Source organism: Candoia aspera, chromosome 3, assembly GCF_035149785.1.
Source record: "Candoia aspera isolate rCanAsp1 chromosome 3, rCanAsp1.hap2, whole genome shotgun sequence".
NCBI classification, from domain to species: domain Eukaryota; kingdom Metazoa; phylum Chordata; class Lepidosauria; order Squamata; family Boidae; genus Candoia; species Candoia aspera.
In genome coordinates, this window is record NC_086155.1 from 101217811 (window position 1) to 101240739 (window position 22929).

The following is a 22929-nucleotide window of genomic DNA, read 5'->3' on the forward strand; positions in this document are numbered from 1 at the left end:
CCTATAGAAAGACTGCAGACAGATCTAAGCACAATAATTTCCTCATTTTGTATTTCATAGCAATTGCTATAGAGGTGTACTGAAGTATAGTATCTGTTGCTACTAGATTCCAGTGTTAGAAAGGAAGGAAAACAAAGTATTTCTTTATACTTCTATCACATCTCGTTTACTTTTTTTCTTACTTCCCCCTCACCGTTAAGCTAGAAAGCACCAATTATTTTAACCATTCCTCATATGAAAATTTCTCCAGACCTTTCATGATAAAAATCAAAGTCCCTTATTACAGTCAATGACCAGAACACTGTAAGGAGACTTATACATCACAAAGAAAAATAGAAAAATAAGTAAACACAGAATATAAATGCAAACTAAGAATGAACCAGAACACTTCTAAAAATTGCATTATTAAATTGCTAAACTCCTGGGTAAATGAAATAATAGAATGCCCTTTCCAGTGAGTTTGATCGCATGACATGGCTGAAATAAGGTAGAATTTAATGATTTTGCCCACCAGCAATATGTCTGGTTTTATATGCTCCAGTAGTTGCTTGACACCTCTGCTGACCAAGGAATGTGCAGGAGCCTTCTCCAATACCACAGCTTGAACGAGTTGCGTTTCCTCCTGTCTAGTTTGTTCCTGGTCCAACTTTTGCCACCATAGGTAGCTATGGGAAACCCAATAGTGCGGGCTAATCTGCATTTAGTTGCCAGGCTGACGTCCTTGTTTTTCCATACTATATTCATTCTCATCATTGCTGTGCAACCGAGTGCTATTCGACGCTTTATTTCTGGACTGCATTCACTGTTCGGATCAATCTGCGATCCTAGGAAAGTGAATTCTTGCACACATTCAATCTCTTCACTGTCAATTGATATTTTGACATTGCCATTACTTGCAGTGGTCATGTGCTTGATCTAATGTTCAGGAAGAGGCCAAATTCCTCGCCTTCTTCAATCTTTTCAATTAGATGTTTCAGGCCTCCTTTGGTTTCTGAGAGAAGAGTTGTATTTTCAGCATATTAAAGATTGTTGATGTTCCTTCCTCCAATCTTTACTCTGAGTTTTGATTCTTCAAGTTCCAGCTTCCTCATGGTCACTTTGACATACAAATTGAATAAGAAAGGTGAAAGAATGCAACCTTGCCATACTCCTTTTTCTATCTTGAACCAATCAATGTTTCCATATGGTGTTCGCACAGTGGCTTCCTGATTTGTGTACAGCAACTGCACCAACTTGACCAGGTGTGCTGGCACACCTAGGTCTTCTAGGGCTCTCCACGGCTTGTCATGATCAACACAATTGAAGGCTTTCTTGTAGTCAGTAAAGCAATGTAGATGTTCTTTTGATATCCTTGAAATTTTTTTCATGATCGAGTGTAGATTTGCAATATGGTCACAAGTGCCATGACCTTTTCTGAAGTCAGCTCGAACATCTGGTAATTCCTTTTCAGTGGTTGGCACCAGACACTGTATGATCTTAAGGAGAGTCTTGCTAGTGTGAGGGATGAGAGCAATTGTGTGGTAATTGGAACAATCCTTGGAGTTGCCCTTTTTTGGCAATGCAATGAACGCTGATCGTTTCCAATCTTGTGGCCATGTGTTCATTTCCCAAATTTTCTGGCACAAGGCTGTCATGGCTGGGGGTGATACAGACCTCAGCAATTCTGCAGGGACGGTATCAACGCCTGGGGCCTTGTTGTTTGGCAGTTGGCTCATTGCCCACATGACTTCTTCCTGAAGGATGGCTGGTTCTATTTCTGCTACCCTTTCCTCATCATCCTGAGAAGGCTGGGTCTCTTTGTTGCTGGAACACAGCTCTTCTGTATGTTCTTGCCATCAGTTCTTGACATGTTGTTGGTCAGCCAGTTCTTTCCCTTGTTTCTGATGATGCTTTTATGAGCAGTAAATAGTGTTCAAATCCTTTTGACCTGCGCAAATGCATAAGCAATTACAAATTATCAAAATAATGTCCTTTCTTTAGGCCTTTGATCACTTTGATTGCCAACTTGATCTCTCTTTGGCCATCTTTCAGCTCCGTATTAATGCTCTGGTAGTCAGAAATATGTGAAATATATTTAACCAAAAATGTTTACAAAAGGCAGTATGTTAGCAAGTTTAGTTCCAATTCCTTTCTCTAAAATTCCCCAATATAGATTAGTTTTTTTCATAACAGTAATGCAGCACATTGACATGTACATCAAATAACTAATTTTATCACACTAGATGACATTTAAAGATTTAAAAGATTTTCCCTTTCTCAAATTAAATAACTGTTAAAAGTTATGTTCAGTCATGGATATTCAAACCATGTAACCAATAAATGATGAACGAACACATATGGTTGTTATAGCACAAATCCAAGGTAACTATCTGTCCAGCCTGAACCAAAAACAGAATATCCACCTACACAAAGACACAAAATGTATGAACCCAATAATGTATATATATTATTTTAATGTATCAGAAATTCCAAATATATATGTACAAATATATATGTACAAAATAGCAACATTCCTGTACACTATGTATAATTATAAAGCAAAGAAATTTGATAAAAATGCACATTATAAATATAATTAGACTCTTAAATAATAATTTGTCAGATATAAAACAGTTGCAGACTCGTAACAGTACCTTCCCATTTACATTTTAGTCCTAGCCTTCTTCAGTGGTATTTACTAAAATGTTATCCAACTCATAAAAGGAGAAAAAAATGAAAAGAATTTTTAATTGTTGTTTCTCACAGAATCAAGCTGGCAATTTAAAATAGCACAGAATATACTGATTGGGTTACCAGATATCAGAGGACACAGACAATTGGAAAAGAGGACAAATGGGGGGAAAAGGACAGTTTAGCTTTCTTGGCATCTGCGACAAAAATTATAGCAAATAACTGCAAAAAAATATACTCATGCCTACCTGTATATGAAATTACTTTTCCAGCATCAGAAAGACTGGTTTTTCAATTGCAATATTTTTCTAACAAATCATTATTTTCAAGAACATATACCAGCGATAATATAGAATTGACAATGATGTACTTTCCAAATTTTACCATAAAAATGTATGATGAATCATGTGATCTACAGACCACAGTGATAATAGATTTGAAGGGCTGGATTGCGGCTGATTGCTGGAATCAGGAAATAAATTTAATAACATAAATCTAGGCTGTCAAGTCTGCTGATGGACAAGGGAAAGAAAGAAGACAATTTACAAGGTCATGATACGTGGAATGACTTGTGAAAACAGTCCAAAAGAATTTTTTGTTGTGTTTTTAAAGACATTCAAAAAGCCAGACAATATTTGATTTGAAGGCTATGCCTGATGAATGGAGGCCATGAGGACAATAAGGACATGTCCTCCTTTTGCCAAACGTCTAGTATCCTATACACTAACCTCACCACAGTGGGTTCTCAAAAATCTATTAAGTATGTTTTTACTTAAATAAAAGAATAAAATGCTTTATCAGCAATGTCTCTGCATTGTAACAAAAGGTTCCTTTCAAGTGAATGAGCCTATTAAGGGATATTTGTCTCTGTGTGCATCTTCAAGTCATTGTTGACTCCTGGTGACTGCCTGGACTAGTCCCTGCAGTTTTCTTGGCAAAATTTCATAAGTGGTTTGCAATTGCCTGCTTCCTAGTGCTAAGAGAGAATGACTGGCCCAAAGTCACCCAGCTGGCTTTGTGCCTAAGGCAGGACTAGAACTCCCAGTCTCCCAGTTTCTAGCCTAGTGCCTTAACCACTACACCAAACTGGCTCTAATTAAGGGATGGGCAGCCTTATATTCATCAGGTCAAATAAACAATTACAATTAGGATATGTTCTTTTGTAAAAGCCCCAGCTGTACTTCAATTACATGACATACCTTCATACACAAATTGATGTCAAATGACTATTAAGACAAAGTACAATACTAACCAATTATCAAAACACACATCTTCAAAACAAAAGTATGATAAAAAACTAGAAACTAAAAAGACAAGCACAAAGGCTAGGTAAACAGAAAGTATCTCAGAGTCAATTCACATTCTCATTTGAGTCAATTCAGGCTAGGGTTACCAGATCTCAAATACTGTCCAGCTTTTTGAGTATCTACAAGCTATCTCTTCCTAAGCAGCTTTTCACCCTGGTGCAGTGCTTCCCTATTAAGTGCTAAGGCAAATTAACAAGCTGCACTCTGTGACCTTGATCAGTACTCTCTGATGGCTTAGCTGCTGCCTGAAATTGACAAGACTTTAATCAGTTACACGCTGAAGGGCTTTGCCTCCCAACTGGCTCTAGCACATTCTGTGATTGAAAAACCAGTCCTTCTGGTGTTGAAAAAAGTAATTTCATATACATGTAGGCCTAAGTACTTTTCTTTTCTTTTGCAGTTTTTCACTGTAATGTTTGTCATGGATGCCAAGAAAGTTAAACAGTTAAGTGTGTCCTCCTCCTTTCCAATTGTCCAGGTCCTCCTTTGCCTGTTCAGCTATCTTGTAACCCTAATTCAGGCGACAGAACTTGACAGAACTTGTAGCACCTCTCTACATTGCAATGTCTTGCATTTTCTCTTATTTAAACCTTGAGTAGGTAACCTGCCTTTAAATCATGAGTAGGTAACCTGAAATATAGGGTCTTTAGGCTCCTTTTTTACAGTCCCTGGAGCCACCTCTGGCCCACTTTCTTAAAAAAACTATGGTATAGTTTTCTGCTGTGTTGTGGCGGGAAACCCTCAAAAACTGTATCATGAGCCAAAAATAGGTTAAACAGAGTTAAAATAACAAAAAACCTTCCTGCCCATAGAAACCAAGAAAACTGTAAAGTAGTCTATCCCCGCTTGTGCTGCATCATCATGCCCTTCAAAAAATCCCTTAAATCTGAACCATTTATGAGCAAACAGTGGAGCTTGATGACAAACTGGAATGTGTTGTAAAGAATACAGTAACTCTTAATGCCTTTCACATTTTGAGAGTGTGTATCAAATAACATTTATACCTTTAACAGCCATTCTTTTTCTTTGCTGCATGATTTCTCAGGGAGGGGAAAGACTTTCTTAAGTTCTATCTTATTTGTACTTCTTTTATAACCCTATTTGCATATTTCTTATATAACCCTCCAAGCACCTTAATTACATAAAATTATCAACCTCTGTCTAATATTGTTTATATTCTAAGATAGCTTCTAAAGGAATTTTCTCATATAAGAAAGCTAAAAACAATCTATGAAACCGAATACTTCAGTAACAAATTTCTATGTCATGGTTGTGCCAGAATTCTGCCAATAATATTCATTCAAAGTGGTTAAGGCACCAGGCTAGAGACCAGGAGACTGAGAGTTCTAGTCCCGCTTTAGGCATGAAAGTTGGCTGGGTCACTTTGGGCCGGTTGCTCTCTCTCACTCACCCCACAGGGTGGTTGTTGTGGGGAAAATAGGGGGAGGAAGGAGCATTAGGTATGTTTGCTGCCTTGAGGTATTTATAAAAATACTAAATGCGGGTTAAAAAAAAATCTTTAAAAAATAGTTGAAAGTCCTGAAAGCATTGTTTACTCAGAATGAATTCTATAATTATCATAGCCTCTTCTTGTGGAATATTGGTGTAACCATATATAATGCCACTCTGTGCATAAAACTGATAACTCTAATATTAAAAAAAAGTCAACAGTATCTTTCAAGTATGGTTATACAGATGGAGTAAATGGTTTTAAGGGGAGGACTACATTGGAAGATGTTCGATCTTCATCCACTGGTTTTATAATAATAATTCTATGCTTGAAATGATTTAAATTTGGATCGCGTTCCTAGAAATTATGCTAAGAGAATATTCCACATTTTACCATCCAGTAGTACCACCTATAAACCAGTATATGAATATACAGTATGGATTATCAGGACACTTAAATCTAAAATCTACTCTGAAAATTTCAGAATCCCTATTATACAACACATTTCTATCTTTATAAAAATAGACCAATTAATCTTTGTAACTATATGTTGCAATTCCAACATGGTCATATCTAGTGATAGGATCAATCCAGGATAAAGGGATGAATGAAACATGGGGGTTTTATACGGCCCTTCATGATGTATCACTCAATGGTACATGTTTCTGACAATTGTTGCTGCTGACGATACTCCCTTATTCTAATACTTTGGACCACAACCCTGACTGTTCTTGATCATGGGCAGTGCTGGCTGGAGCAATGGGAACCGTAGTGAAAGGCACTAGATCCTAGTATATTTATAATACAGTTCTTTACACGTCTAGGATTTATTCCTATCTATACAGCCTTGCCATACTTAGTTGAATGGGACCTGCTTTCAAAAAGGTATCTTTAGGATTTCGTCCACCAAATGGAATTGTTTCCCCAGCTCCTCTTCCTCCTGACTATTCATAACTCATAATTCCAGATATTATAAATAAGCCTCAAATCTTCATTTATCTCCATTTACCAACAGTTGGTTCTCCAATTAATCATTATCAATTTCTAACCCAAGTTATATGTAGTGGATGCTCTGAAATGCCAGCACAGGAATCCAACTGTAATTAAGCATTTCTAGACAATGCTTAGCTCTACAGAAATCAAGGGGGTGATTGTAATTTATTTGCATACTTAGGAGCTCATAGCACAGGTTCTGAACATGTGGCTATAAATGGGCCCCCAAGTGAAACCATCAGCTATATGGACCCACTACTCCCTCTTCTAAAAAGTTGGAAATGAATCTACAATAGTATGGATTCCCCTTTTTTAAAAAAATGTAAAATGATAGTAGTAAAAGAGTAGCAATAAATTAGTCAGTAATTACTGGAATTAGTCAATAAATAGCAAAAAGGTTAAGATATTTTGTACTATAAAAAGAGGCATGCATGAATTAAATGCAACCACCCCATCCCCTGCAACCCTGAAACCTTTTCCCCATGGTTAGCATACAAAGTTGCTTTCCAGTCAGGTAAAGTAAAAGTAGCAGAAACGCTTGCAATTATAAAATCTTAAGATTATTCTGGATGATGCAACACAATCTTTTGCACATTTATTCAGAATACCTGGGTATGTGACATCTTCTGTGACACAAATGCACAAAAAATTACTTGGATAATTAGTTATGCTGAGTAGATGAAGATAAATTTGCCACAAGAGTTCCACGTTATCCCAATATAACAATCTTACAATGCAGTGAAGCAGAGAAGTGCAAGCCACAGTCTTTGGTTCAGCTTGCCATGAGTATCCACTGAGATCACCTGTTTTCCTTCTCCCTGTCTCTTGACCACTGTTGTAGTTGCTGGATAGCTCCAACAGCCAATGCAGATGCCACAACATTTGACACCTAACTTCTGCACTTTCTGAGTGAGTTCTTTGGGGACTGACCTGGAAGGAAGAGGGTGTTTCAAGGAACTGTGGTTGTGACAGCTACAAGATCAGTAGGTCAAGAGAGGCAGGCAGGTGGGCATTATGTATTGAGACTGTTTGCAGGGAATGGGCTAGTAGAGTGTGCATAACTGCACCTGCAGGCTTCACAATCAAAAAGTCTGCACAACTCAACTTCAAGTTATGATATGCTGGGAAAGAAGAAGAGCTAGAGATATGTCATTTCATTAGTTCATACTTTAAACTGTGTAGGTAAGAGTATTGCTCTGGGAATGGGGATAAAGATCTAAAAATTTCCCTTCCACTAAAGCAATGATTTACATCAGGAGTGAAAGCTATCATTGTCAGGGAGATTTAAAAATCCCTTCACCATGGTCCCAGTTCTAACTCCCTCTTCTTCCAGATAGTGGAAACATATATACATACAAAGGCAAACTATGGATTTAACATAATGTATCTTTAAGTATGATCTTTAAACAAAGCTTCTAAGAAAGCAGGGAAGACTGATAAATTACAGAGGTCTAAGTTTCTGTGTCATAGGTTTGTTTTGCCTGGTGAGAAGAAAACCACTCCTTCTTTCAAAAGTTTGTCGATTGAAGGATTTAGAGCCATCCTCTGTTCTTGATTTCCAAACAGACGGATTCATAGCACTGTCTAACATTACGTTCCAGCTGAACTAGTTGGCCACATCCAACTGATAACCGTGCTCTGGGGAGGAGGAGGAGAAAAGATGCAAATTATTAAACCCAACCCAATCCTCTGTTATGACCTTCTGTAGCAGTTTTTCAAAATACATGGAACTCTTTTCTAAGGGTTACACTGGCTTCCATTTTAGTGCTGTTTATGGCCTTTAAAGCTCTAAGCAGCATGTTACCTGGAGGAATGTCATTGTCAATATGAAGATATCCGTATCTTTCAAGAAACCTTCTCCTCCAGATCTTGCCAACTTCTGCAGTGCAGTGGGTGAGGATACAGGAGGAGGGTTTACAGTATAGTACTCAGGGTTTTGTAATCCCTCCTAAAGAAGGACCCACAGATATACCCTGTCAGCCACGTGCCAAGCTGTAATCATCATTTTAATTTCAGCAGGCTTCTAGCTTGCTGGGGAGATAAATTTTAATCTAGGCTGTCTTACTATTTTGCAGTTTAGTGGCCTTTATTCATCAGTGGCTACTGGTCTACCACAATATACACTTTTTGGGTGGGGGCTAATATTTATGACTTTTTATGATGGTTTCTTTGGAATTTATTATCACATAATAGGATATACAACCTTGGAATAAAGAAATAATGCTTAAGCACCAATTTGAGTTTTTTCTTCAAAACACACTCTTCTATTAGAAACAGCATTGATTCGAAATCATCCAGTAGAATCCGGTATGCTTTGGAATTGGAATTTCTCATAGATAAAGCAAGAAAATGATTGGTGACGTAGACAATGGTGACCAGATAATGTTAGACAAACTCTTATGTGGGTCTCAAAGCATCTTTCCTTTTTAAATTCTGATGACATCCATTTAGCAGTCAAACTCTAGATTAGAAAGATTATGTAGAAATATACATCTGGGCATATAAAAATGCAGCTCTCACCAATGAGCAACTATTTCCACATACTTATTACTTCCCTCTCCAAAAACAGGATATTCCCACGTTTTTAAAATTGTTATTGTAATGTCAGAATTGGTTGTATGCAAAACTCTGTGTTTCTTTTTTTCCTCAGAATGCTTCAATTTGGATGTTCTGGAGTGGACCGCCATTTTCCAGAAGTGATTCATGGTGTTTTAGATGTGGTAAAATTGTACTACTGTTCCTTATACGAATGCATGCACACAACAAGCTTTATTCTCTAAAGATAGACATTGTGGCACAACTGTAGCCACAGAATAAAGAATTTGAAATACATTAACATCCAAGCAGCAACCTTACTGGTAGTCAAGGCCAGTTTAGGTGAATGGAAAAATCATAAGCTTCACCAGTTATATGCTGTTGCCAATACCTGTACTTCTTTTCCAAACATCACTATTAATAGCTCCCATACTTCAGGTCAAGAAAATTACAGACTTTTAATGAATCTAACATGTTTGCATAAATAGATAAAATTATTTAGGCAAACATGTTAGATTCATTAAAAATGGGATGAGATTGCCACTCAAGGGGAATTGGGTATCCCCTATATATTGGGTAGCTTTTTAAATAAAGTAATACATGCAATAAGAGACAATAAGTAGCTATAATGGATTATTATGGGACAGTATTTGCAAGGATATTTCTGAATCTTTTTCTTTTATGAATAATGTTAAAAGGGGTCCTCAACCCATTTTTAAAGGTCATTCCTTCTGGCCTATAGAATGGCTTAAACTTCTAGTTCTTTCACTCAATATATCCTTACTTCCCTCGAAAAGGTCTCTTTTTCCATCAATGGAAAACCAATTTCTTTAAATCAAGTGAATGACTGACTTCACAAATACCAATTACCTACCCTTGCAGTTTGATTAGCATGTGAAAATGCCTTACCATATTCATTAATGTGATCAATATAGAAGTCACCATCATATAAGATATAGGGCATAGTCTCTGCTACATTCCAGTGATTTATTAGAATAAAATTATAAACCAATGACAGGATTAAAATTAGTTTAGCACAGGATCTGGAAGTTACTACTGAATAATCCTGTCCCTGACAAAACAATTATTTGCCCTGAACTTCATCTCAGTAAGGATCAAGATTCAGCACTACAGATATGCCATCAAATTAAGCTAGATATTATCTATGTTGTAGCCAAACGGCTGATGAAAACATGGGAGGGTATATGACTGTAATATACTAGGCTACTTGATTTCTGCCATGAATCCTCAAAGCTAATTTCAGACATGATTGAGAAAACAATTACATTTTAGGATGAAATTGATTGATCGACTGATTACCTTGGACACCCAAAGTTTTGAACAATATTTATTGATATCACTGTATCTTGAAATGCTGCTTAGTGCAGACATGCATTAGCCTTACCTATATCAGGAGATGGTGTGAGACACTTTAGAAAACAACAGAAAATCAGCTTTCCCAAATGTAATGAGCTCAAGGCACCATCAAAACCGAAAAGTGACAGATGCATATCCTTTTTAACTTTTGGGGTTCTAATACCACAAGAGTAACTTTCAGGACCTTTTTAATTTAAAAAGGTACTTCTGAAAATTGCTAACACTGAGTGTCAGAAAAAGTCTCATGGTCTGAAACATTCTGTACTGTTCTGATTTCAATTCTTTCTCTTTATGTATTTGTAGGAAAGTTTTCCTATTTTGCTGTATTTTTAATTACATATTTTGATTTTGTTGTACCTGATCTAGTACAGTCTAACAAATAATTAGGAAAGAAAAATATTCTCTAGAATACATTTATTTTCCTCAAGCTGCACTGATACTCTTTTCTCTTTTAATGATTCGACATCAAAAAATTATAGTGCTCCAAAGCAGCTGCACAAAAAGAAATAGTTTATTTATTTATCTAATTTGTCCCTGCCCATCTCCTCCCCTTGGGGGACTCTGGGTGGTTTACAACAATTAGTTGCTAATTGTTTGCTAATTGAGGCCAATATACATCATCAACTTGGAAAGGAATCAGATTATTTGATAAGCATAATGTAATAAACCGACTATCTCTCTGAAACAGTCTTGGGAAACATATGCAACATGTACAGACAGGAGTATGTAATATTCTTATTTAATTATAACCTCTTTTAAATTTTGTTAACACTACTTAACTTCTAAGTAATAGGATAACAAAACCAGATTTTGCATAGACTGTTGCATGGGAAGATTTTGAAAGAAACACTTGGCATTACTTCTTTATTTTTGTTTTTGTTTTTTTAAAAAAAAGCTTACCTGTATATTTCCTGGGAAATGCAGTCATAAAGCTCCTCAGCAGTAAATTTTGTACTATTATTTATCTATGAATTAAAAAGACACCAAGCATGTAAGAAAACTCACTAATTATTAAAAGCTAATGTTACATATTGGAAATTATTTGTTGCTGTAATAAAAGCAAATGAAAGCTTCAGATTTTAAAAAAATTAACTCTTACGAATTGGCACATAAACCATTTATTTATTTATTCATTCATTCATTCATTCATTCATTCATTCATTCATTCATTCAGTTTGTCCCCACCCATCTCCTCCCATCAGGGGACTCTGGGCGGTTATTATATTAGTGTAGAGGGTAACAGAGGTAAGGAAGAGTAGCATCTGCAGCAAAAGAATTTGATGGAAAACAACTTTAGTGAACGCTGAGATTTTGAGTAAGTTTCCCCTTTCTGATAATCTTAATGCATGTGCAAATGTTGTTTGCAGTGGGAAAAGAGTGGCTTATGTCCTAACAGCCAGGAACCACGCTGAGACGAGGAGTAGGTCTCTAGTGTTTATTACTGCTACATAAGACAGAAAATCCTAACAAACTGAAGAAGCGTGGGAAAAACCCAGACAGATAAACCCCAAAAGTTAAGGCGGGTCTGATATGTGTCTCTTTGAATGGCTGCTTAATTTCTCAGTACTACGCATGCGTTTTCCCCCTGGATAGAGGCCCCTTCTTGCTTGCCATCAGTACTCATGACATCTTAATCACGATTGTAGGAGGATCTTATCCAGGTTTTGACTTATAAATCAGTGCTAAGCCAGACATTAATTCCCTTAGTTACTATGCCAGGCTTCCTCCCCATATGTTTTTGCTCCATGTGAACTAGAGCATGTTCCTTTGGAACATCATTCCCCCAGAGATACGATTGGCCCCCACCTTGCTCCTTCTCCGGAAGACCCTGAAGACGTGGTTTTGTCAGCATGCCTGGGGACCTCATATCACTTCAGAGCCAGTCAAGTGGTTGATTTGAATATGTCTGCTGCCACCGTGCAGTACGTATTGTGCTTTTATGGTTTTTAATTTTGTAAGCCGCCCAGAGTCACCGTGTATGAGTTGGGCAGCCTTATAAATTTGTTTAATAAATAAATGAACAGAGCAATTTTTTGATACCCAAGGGACATTGGGGGAGAACTTTTTTTTTTTAACACCTCATCTGACCACCAGGGTGTGTGGCCTGTGATGTCATGAAGTCACGGGTGGGGGTGAGGGGGTTAACTATTCAGAGCAAAATGGATGCCCTAAGTCTTGCATATTTATTTTGCCCCTTAACCCTGCCCAAACAATTGGTTAACAATTTTGCCTTGTCCATTCGAGGGGTACTTTGTACAGCCAATGAGTCACCAACCCTGTCAGACAGATCCAAGATTTGATAACCTAAATGGCACTTTTATTAGACTACAATTCAACAGGCTACTGCTGTGAGGTAAATTTATAACATGTAGTTTTTCAGAGACTAAAGGGCATTTTAATAATTTGGCAGGCCATTTCCAAGTACATGTAATGGTATGTGGGAAAGACCTTGGGAAACTGGGTGAAGAGACACTGCCAAGGGAATGGTCAGATAAGAGATAGCATAGCCTGCAGCTGGATAGTGGGCGGGGCAAGAGACTCAGAAGGGACCCTCCCTAGTTTCTCGGGCTGTAAAGGAGATGGAGGGGAGAACTGTACTTTCAGACTTGCAAGATTCTGTCAATGTAGCTTTACAATAAAGTAGAATTAGCTCATCTGGTTGTGATTCCTATCTGATTTACCCCATGAGGCCAACAGTACATACATAAATCTTAATTTAAAAAAAAAACATGCTTATCACACTGCTTTGAAATATATATATCCCAAATTTCTGCCTTTTCTGTCATAGACAATTTAACAACAAGCCTACCAAACATTTGAAAGTTAAAATAACTCACCTCATTATTAGTTAAGACTCTATACAGGGCCCAAACATCTTGAAAGCTACTATTTGGCACTAAAACTCTGGAAAAAAAGAAAGAGAGAGAGATAGAAAATTAAGGGATTTTTTTAAAATGAAAGTTCAGGTTGTTATAGCCTACCCTCCTTCCTGACAGTATTTTACACATACAAAGATGGATTTTAATGTGAGATTTATTCTAAAATGTCACTTCCCCAATCCTGATTCCAGAGAGCACTAGTCAGAAGATGAAAAGTTAACTTTGGACATAACCATACTGCACCCTTATGCTGCTTCTGTTGGGCAAGAAATAAATATATCACTTAGTTTTAATATATGTTAATCTCTGTATCATCTATATATCAAACTGTGTGGTTCTGCCATTGACCACTGAGTCTTATGCAGGCAAAATAAGTAGCACAGCCCAGAGCAGCTTTCAACAGTGGTCTTATTCTGCCAGTGCAGGGCTGATCAGTTTTGTTTTGTTTTAATTGTGACCCTCTCTACTTGTTTGTGTCCTACCTGAGGGCACCAAACCAGACTGGGAACCTGGCTTGGGCTCTGTGCAATGTAACAACTGGACAGCCTGTTCAGTAACTATTCAGAAGCAGAACCACTGTTCATATTATAGGGGCTGACCAATCGTAAAAGGAGGAAAGTTAAAGAGGAAAAGTAGTTGGCTGTTTGGGAAAAAAAAAGATTTAAGAAACAGCTGATGGAGAGACAGGAGGTGGTTAAAACAGCAATCTTGAATTGCTCACTAAGAGCTAATTCCTTAAGTGCTGCAAACTGGTTCTTAAGTAACATTTACTGCTGTAATCCAGCCACAAAGAAGAACATAGAGGGATTTGTTTTGCCTAAGGTTGGAGAAAGGCCTCCATGACTAACACAGGTGAAGGCAGCCTATCTTTGAAAAAAAAAACGGCAGCACTAGGAGGCACTCTGGGGACTTTTCCCACAGCTGATCAAGGGTCAGGCTGAAGGACCTATGAAGTGCCTTATACAGGTAGTCCTTGATGAATGACCACTCATTCAACTACTGTTCAAAGTTATGACAGCGCTGAACAAGCGGGACTTATGACCATTCCTTACAGTTCTGGCCATCGCAACATCCCTGTGATTATGTGATTGTGATTTGGGTACTTGGCAACCAGCTCGCAATTATCACAGTCGCAGCATCCCACGGTCACACGATCACATTTGCTATCTTCACTGCCGGCTTCCGACAAGCAAAGTCAACAGGGAAGCCAGCAAGAGGTCTCAAAAGGTGATCATGACTTTGGGATGCTGCATGTCATGCACTGCCTACCGCAGAGTAAAACACTGACGCTGATTCATGTGAGAGCAGGTTCAGGTTTATCTCTTACGTAGTAACAGTTGCGAAAAAAGCTGAGAGTGAGGAGAGCGCGCCGGTGCGGGGTTTAAATATCCCGCGCCGGTCAGCGCCCCCTCACCCTGGGTCACGTCATCCCCCCTTTGTCCTGCATGCTGTCTTGCCGGTAGGTGAAGGGTTGCGAGGCCCCAGCGGGTGCCCCGGGATCGCCCATCATCGGTTTCCTCATTCAGCCGGTGATTGCTGTCAGCTGGGTGATCTCCGTTGCGCTTGTGCTAACAGCTTGGGTGTGCCTCGCGATCCTCCTATCCTTTGTCTTATCTTCTCTCTCTTTTGTGTTTTGATGGCTGCATGCTCCGGCTAGGGTCTGTGGTTTTTGTTGTGCGTGCTATGCTTATCTTGAGCCTCTTCCTCTGTTTCCTCATTGTCATGTGTGCCGTTGTGCTGATGTCTTCAGCTCAACGGCACTCATGACATACTGCCCCCTGTCCGAATAGTGCCCCCCCCCCGGCCTTCCGTTTTTTTTTTTTTTTTTTCCAGGCGAGCTGTCAAAATGGTTTTTTTTTTTTTTTTTAAATTTACCGCCGGAGTGATTTCGCCCCTCCCTTTGTTCCGCCTTCTACCTCGTGTCCATCTAGGGTGTGTTCCAAGTGCGCATCAAGCCACATCCTGCTTGTTCGGCTCAGTTCGGCGAGAAAAGAGGCGTGGCTGGTCGGGTGCTGTTCAGCTCCAGGTTCGGCTCAGTTCGGCGAGGAAAGAGGCGTGGCTGGTCGGGTGCTGTTCAGCTCCAGGTAGGGCCCTTATCTTTTGTTTCAAGTGCGTCGTCATTGTTGTGTGTGCATCCTGGGCGTTGCCCCCAGGCATGCACGGGTGACCATTGTCACTCCCTCGTGGGCCCGGGGCGGGGGGAGGGTGAGTCCCGGGGGGGGGAGGTCTACCCAAGTCGCGGGCTTGGGGGACCCTTTCCCCTGGGGGCGCGGCTGGTGGGGGGGGCCCGCGGGGAAAAAAGTGTTCAGGGGCCGGTTCGGCTTGTCGCCCCTTTGGCTTGTCGGGGTACGTCCGGTGGAATGCCCGGGTCAGGTCTGGCGCCTGGACGTGTTGCGCCGGCACCCATTCCGGGTGGGGGAAGTGTTTCACCTTACTAAGTATTGTAATGTTCCCCGTTGACGGCGAGAGTCGAGTATGTCTCTTACTTCAAAATGTTGTTGGCCGTCGATCATCACTGGGGAGGGCAGTGGCGTGCTCGGGTGCCATCGAGAGGTGGTTGCAGGTTTCAGGAGGCTGGTGTGGAATACCGGGTGGAGTCTCCGTAGATTGTGCGGCAGGTCCAGGCGTATTGCCACCGGGTTCACTATCTGTGTTACTCGAAGCGGCCCGATATACTTAGGCCCCAGTTTTTTCGAGGGTTGAGGTGACTTCAGGAATTTGGTGGATAGGTAGACCATATCCCCTGCCTGGAACGTCGGTTGCTGGCGCCGGTGCTTGTCGGCCTGCTCTTTGTAGGCCGCCTGTGCTTCCTTCAGCGCTGCCGTGATTATTGGCCACGATTCCGCAATCTTCCGTCCCCAGTCACTAGCATCCACTTGGGGTCCCGGGGGTTGCGGTAGCTCCGGTATGGGGACGAAGTCGCGCCCCGAGACTACTTCGAACGGGGTTTTCCCCGTGCTCGTGTGGACAGCGTTAGTATATGCGACTTCCGCAAACGGGAGCAGTTCGACCCAGTCATCTTGGTGGTAGTTTGTGTATGAGCGTATGAATTGTTCTAGGGTGCCATTGAGGACCTCTGTGGCTCCGTCCGTCTGGGGGTGCCAGGCAGTGGATAGGGCCTGTTGGGTCCCCGTCAGCTTTAGGAAGGCCCGCCAGAATTTAGAAGTGAATTATGTGCCCCTGTCGGTCACCACACGTGCGGGACATCCGTGTAACCTGTACACGTGTATCAGGAAGAGTTTGGCTAGTTGTTGGGCGGACGGGACCGATGAGCAGGGGATGAAGTGGGCTTGTTTCGAAAAGTAGTCTTTTACCACCCAAATGGCCATTTTCTTCTGGCTGGGTGGGAGATCTACTATGAAATCCATGGAGATTTCCTCCCATGGGCGGGAGGGCTCCGCCACCTTTTGTAAAAGTCCCGGGGGCTTACCTGGTGCCCGTTTGGCCCTGGTGCATGTCGGGCAGGACGCTACATAGGCTTTCACGTCCCGTCTCAGCGCGGGCCACCAGAATTGGCATCGTGTGAGGTGCAGGGTCTTCAGGAACCCGAAGTGTCCCGCTTGCTTGGCGTCGTGGGATCTGCGCAAGATCTCCTGGCGTTGCGAGTCTGGGACATATATTCTGCCTTCCCCCCATGCCAGGTCCTGTGCCATCATCACCTTGTCGGGGTTTGCTAGGAGCCAAGGGTCGGTTTTGAGGGCGGCAGTGAGGTCTGCGCGTATCCCCCCTGGCAGTTGTGGTTGGCGCCGTCTGGTTACTGGTTGCCCCACCGTCGGTTGTGCCGTGGGGTTGGGCTGCTTCCGAGCGCCGCTTCGGGTGGTCACCGCCATCCCCAGCTGGGAAGCGGATAGGACCGTCCCGATCATGTCTGGGGCGGGCTCCTCGTCTTGGGGCAGTCGGGAGAGGGCGTCAGCTAGGAAGTTCTTTTTGCCCGGCATAAACTTCAGCTGAAAGTTGAAGCGGCTGAAGAATTGGGCCCATCTGACCTGTTTTGGGCTGAGGCGTCTGGGCGTTCGGAGGGCCTCGAGGTTCCGGTGGTCAGTCCAGACCTCGAATGGTTGCGTGGCGCCTTCCAGTAGGTGCCTCCATGTTTCCAACGCCGATTTCACCGCGAAGGCTTCCTTCTCCCAGACGTGCCAGCGCCTTTCTGTCTCAGAGAATTTCTTCGACAGGTAGGCGCATGGTTTCAGGACTCCTGTGGGGTCTTTTTGGAGTAGGATGGCCCCCAGGGAGAAGTCTGAGGCGTCGGCTTGGACCACAAACGGCCGTTCTGGGTCCGGGTGCGCGAGGATTGGCTCCGTGGTGAACAGCGCTTTCAGCCTGTTGAATGCGGTTTGGCACGCGGGAGTCCAATTCAGTACTGTGCCCGGGTTCTTGGCGCGTCGTGTGTCCCCCACCCCTTTAGTCTTGAGGAGGTCTGTTAGGGGGAGGGCTATCTCCGCGAACCCCCGGGCGAATGACCTGTAAAAATTTGCGAAGCCGAGGAAGCTCTGGAGTTGGCGCCTGTTACGGGGGCGCTCCCAGTTCACCACCGCCTCGACTTTTGCGGGGTCCATCTCTATGCCTTCCCCGGAGATTCGGTACCCCAGGTAGTCTAGGCGTGCTTTATGGAATTCGCACTTTGAGGGTTTGGCATAGAGTTTCGCCCGTTTTAGCTTGTCGAGGACTTGTCTGACTAGGGTCACGTGTTCCTCGTGCGTTTTGGAGTAGATAAGGACGTCGTCTATGTAGACCAGGACCCCTTTGAACAGGTGCTCATGCAGAACCTCATTGATGAGCTGCATGAATACCCCCGGGGCCCCTGCTAGTCCGAATGGCAGCACTTTGTACTGAAAGGCGCCTAGGGGGCAGTTGAACGCCGTTTTCCATTCGTCCCCCTCCCTGATTCAGATTCGGTAGTACGCCTCGCGCAGGTCCAGCTTGGAGAATACTCTGCCCGTGGACAGGTGGGCGAGCATGTCTTTTACGAGAGGTAAGGGGTATTTATTGGATAGGGAAGCTGCATTGAGGCCCCGGTAGTCGGTGCAGAGCCGTAGGGTGCCGTCCTTTTTCTCTCGAAATAGGACGGGTGCTCCGACCGGTGAGCATGCCGGCTCTATGAATCCCCTCTCTAGGTTTTTGTCGATGAACTCCCGTAGGGTTGCCATCTCCTTCGGGGTCATCGAGTAAATCTTCGGCCTAGGTAAGGGGACATTGGGCAGCAGGTCAATCCTGCAGTCCGTCTTGCGGTGGGGGGGTAGTTGATCAGCTTCCGCCTCTCCGAAGACCTCTGAGAAGTCAGCGTATTGCTCCGGTAGGACTTCTGGTGTGGTTGTGTTGTCCTGGGTTGCCGCCTCTGCTCGTCCCACCGTGGGGTTGGTCCTGCCCGCTGGAACTGGCGCCCGGTACTCGCTGTCGTCGAATTGGAAGGTGCGGGTCGCCCAGTCGATGCGCGGGTTGTTTGTTGCGAGCCATGGTATCCCCAAGACTACGATGGGCCGTCCAATGTGGGTTACCACGAACGATGTTCGTTCGGTGTGGGTACCCATTTGTAGGGTAACCGGCTCGGTCTGCATCGTGGCTGGTGTCCCTCCCGCTGTTGAGCCGTCCAGCTGGTGAAATGCCAGCGGCGTGGGGAGGGGGAGGCAGCGTAGGGCGAGTTTTGCGACTATGTCGGGGTGGATCAGGTTTTTCGAGCACCCCGAGTCCACTAGTGCCGCGGCCGTGGTGGCTCCGTTGCCCCCAGAGAGCTTGATTGCCGCCATTATTACGGCGTTTTCGCCGCTCTGTCGAAGTGGTCCACGCCTCTGTCCCACCGCCTGCCTCGCGGCGCGTTTTAGGGCAGGCGGGGAGCGTTTCCCGCCGGCTGGTCTGGGTCTACGGCGTCCTCTCCCACCCAGTAAGCATCCCAGCCTTCGTCCGGTGTCGCTGTGGCTCCGGTCATTCGGCGGTGGGGGGGTGGCGGCGGGTTAGTTGGTTTGAGGTTAGGTTTCGGTGCGGGTTTAGGAGTGCTCGCTGGGGTTCGGTTGGGGAAGCAATCTGCCGTTTTGTGCCCCATTTTCCCACACCTCCCGCAGGGCCCGCGAGTGAATTTCTTCCTTGGGTATGTGGGACCGGCCGTCCCCACGTGTGGCGCAGATACCTTTGGGTAGGTGTTGGTTTTGTCTTCCGTCGTTGCCATTAGGAAGGTGCGGTGCGCGTGTTCTGCTTTCCCCGCGAGGTGGATCCAGCCGTGCAGAGTCTCCGGATCGTCGCGGTAGAGAGCCCATTGAAGTACTTCGCGGTTGAGCCCCCTTTTAAACATTTCTAGCAGGGTGGTCTCGGACCAGTCGTTGATCTTCCCTGCTAGAGCTTTAAATTCGAGGGCGTAGTCCGGGACAGTGCGTGCGCCCTGTTTGAGGCTTTGGAGTGCGCTTTTAGCCCTCTCTTTGGCTAGTGGGTCCTCAAAGTAGCGCCTCATCTCGGTAATGAAAGCATGGAAGTCAGAGAGGGCGGGGGAGTTGGACTCGTACATTTGGACGTACCAGTCCGCCGCCCGGTCTTCTGGTTTGATCGCCACGGCTGCGATCTTGTCCACTTCGGAGTTAAAGGAGTGTCCGTGCCGCCCCATGAACTCCCTGGCGTTCGTAATGAAGAACGACAGTTTTGCGGGGTTCCCGTCGAAGAAAATGGGGAAGTCCTTTGGGGCCCGGGCGTTCTGTGAGTCCCCTCCTCTCGCTTCCTGACTCCTGGCTTCGTCCGCTTGGGCCGCTTGTTGATTCGCATTCGGCCCATGGGGGAGCGACGACCCGCTCGGGGTGTGGGCCTGCACGGGAACGTCGTTGGGCGGCGCCGGGGACATCAGCAATTGCAGCATGGTCCTGAGGTCCTGTAGCTGGGCCTCCATGGCCGCGAGTCTGGCTTGAGTTTCCCCGTCCGAAATCCGCACCGCAGCTGGGGTCGGGTCTGTCGGGGTGTCCGCCGGGTTGGGCCGCTGGTGGGGTTCAGGCAGTCCCGTCCGCTGGTCCGCTTCCTCCGTTTGGGGGTGCGTCGGCTGGGTTGCCTCTCCGTCCTCCACCGTGCTTGCTGCAGTTGGGCTGCCGCTCCACGCCCGTGGCTGGGGTGCAATGTGGGGCGGGGGGGTCTCCGCTGGTCTCGGGAGGTATGTTGCTCCCTCCCGTGGCCGGGTCGCCTCCGCCGCCGTCTCCCTCTGGGGTTGGAGCTGAGGCTCGGGGTGGGCCGGGCGGGTGTCCGTGACTCCTGGGGTCCGCGGTGCCTCTGGCCTCGATCGGTCCTCTTCCGCTTCTTGCCGTTCGGTTCGCCCGCTTTGGCCGCGACGCGTCGGCCTCATTGCTCGTGGTCTTCTCGCCGTCTATTCCTCCCGTGGCTCGTTGTCCGGTGGGGCTCGGCGAGGCTGAGTTTGTGACTCTCAGCTTTATGTCATGCACTGCCTACCGCAGAGTAAAACACTGACGCTGATTCATGTGAGAGCAGGTTCAGGTTTATCTCTTACGTAGTAACAGTTGCGAAAAAAGCTGAGCGCGCGCCGGTGCGGGGTTTAAATATCCCGCGCCGGTCAGCGCCCCCTCACCCTGGGTCAAGTCATCCCCCCTTTGTCCTGCATGCTGTCTTGCCGGTAGCGGGTGCCCCGGGATCGCCCATCATCGGTTTCCTCATTCAGCCAGTGATTGCTGTCAGCTGGGCGATCTCCGTTGCGCTTGTGCTAACAGCTTGGGTGTGCCTCGCGATCCTATCCTTTGTCTTATCTTCTCTCTCTTTTGTGTTTTGATGGCTGCATGCTCCGGCTAGGGTCTGTGGTTTTTGTTGTGCGTGCTATGCTTATCTTGAGCCCCTTCCTCTGTTTCCTTGTTATTGTCATGTGTGCCGTTGTGCTGATGTCTTCAGCTCAACGGCACTCATGACACTGCGACTGCGTGGGATTCACCTAAAGACAGCAACTGGGACTGCCGCAACTGCTGTTGTAAGTTGGCATGGTCATGTGACATTGTGCTTTACAACCACATTGCTTAGTGATGGAGTTGCTGGTCCCAATTACCATCATTAAGCGAGGACTGCCTGTAACCTTACATATGCTTGTGATGATCGTGAAGCCATGTGTTTTGTCTGTAATGTTACATCACTGTTACATTAAAATGTGCCTCACTTTGAAATTCAAGAAAGGAATAAATGACAGCCTTGAACACTGTGGCCAGACAAGAAAGAATGCATATATGTAGGATAAATGATGCCTGTGGGCCTGGGCTCGCAGGAATTGAAAAGCTGTTTGAATATAAGTCGTGCATGTGAGATAAGAAAGCTATCAGCCAAGGTAACTTGAGGGTTGGGTAATGGAAGACAAGTGGTGCAGATGAATTCAAACCACCTCCTTCTGGAAAAGGCAGAGCAATGGGTCACAAACAGTTACACGTAAGAGAGGGATTTGGGTCAGGATGCTAAGGCAAGGCATGCTGGATTGCAGAGGTGGCTGGGACTGGGAGCTGAGGCCCAGGAAGCCAGGTTGGCATTATGGAAACTCCTCAGAAGTGTCCAAGAGTTGTAAACAATTGTGGAAAGTCTTCAAGTAGCAGACAACACCAAGAACCCTCCCCTAAAAATCAGGACAAGAGGAGGAGAGAGCTACACATGTATTAGACATCTGAGCATGAACTAATGAGGCAGCTGAGAAGGATTAAAAGAGTTTAAAGTTTAAAAGAGACTGAGACCTGCCTCACCTGATTGGTTTCAGCCCACATGTCTGTGCAGCTTGGCAAGATTTGCAGGAACATCACTCACTGTCTAGGCCTGATCAGCTTTCTGATGGGGATAATTGTGGTTTGGGTTACTATGTGACACTGAGGTGAATGTATTCCTGTGGTATTTAAGAGCAGTGTGAGTTAAGTTTCTAAGTTTCCAAGGATTCCCCATCTCAAGAACACATTCCTGGAGCCTGTATATAAACCCCAGAAATATGTAGCACGTGTGCATGGCACTAGGTACAGGAAAAGAAGTTAGAAGTCCTTGGGAAGAGCCAAGAGAACAGGTGGGAGCATGAGCTGTTCAGTACAAGGTTAATCACACACCACTCATATGTAGAATACTTGTTTATATGCAAAGCTTATATTTAATGGCCCTGTCATGTAACTTCTTGCCTTGTGAGATGCTACTGCCACTGTATCATATATGTGCAACCTGCAGCCCTCGTCTATTCTATCTAGGATCTGGAGAATCCCCCAAGTCCTCCCTGTTTCTTCACACTGACTGCATGATCAGTTACTGCTTCCTTATGGCTGTCATGTTTCTCAAACAGTTGAAAAAACACTAGATTACACCTGAGCCACACACACTATTCAATTCATGGATACTTACTGCTGAATTCCAGCAAGAATTTCATTCACTGTACTTATTAATTTCTGCAGACCCATAAAAGCTTCTTGAAATGAAGACATATTCTGAGTTGGGGGTATTGCACTGAGGTCTAGTTTTTGGAAAATTTCAAAACTAAAGAAGAAGAGGATTAATTTAAAAAAAATAATTACAAATCAACATGGACTCATTTTCCCCACTGCAATCCACCTCTCCTTGAGTTTGCATAAAACTATACAAGCATGAGATTTGCTCCATAATTGGTGATCCCCATCCCAACTCTATAGCCTCTAAGTCACAGAAGTCACCAGACTTCCCTCCAAGGTATTAGGTGACAGAGCCTAAAGGATTTTATACATGTTAAGATTCCAGTCAAAATAGGGTATGTAGGGGAGGG

The 22929-nt window shown here is 44.2% G+C and overlaps 1 protein-coding gene across 1 annotated transcript in view; it reads right to left on the reverse strand.

Moving 5' to 3' along the window:
* Positions 1–7792: 7792 nt before the first annotated feature.
* The window catches only part of SWT1 (SWT1 RNA endoribonuclease homolog), a 44855-nt gene continuing 29718 nt past the window's right edge, over positions 7793–22929 (reverse strand). Inside the window, exons 15-18 of the mRNA XM_063298427.1 lie at positions 22536–22667; positions 13170–13236; positions 11233–11297; positions 7793–8058 (exon numbers count right to left, since the gene is read on the reverse strand). Coding sequence (XP_063154497.1) covers positions 7953–8058; positions 11233–11297; positions 13170–13236; positions 22536–22667 — 370 coding nt within the window. The 3' untranslated portion in view covers positions 7793–7952. The remainder of the gene's footprint in view (positions 8059–11232; positions 11298–13169; positions 13237–22535; positions 22668–22929) is intronic.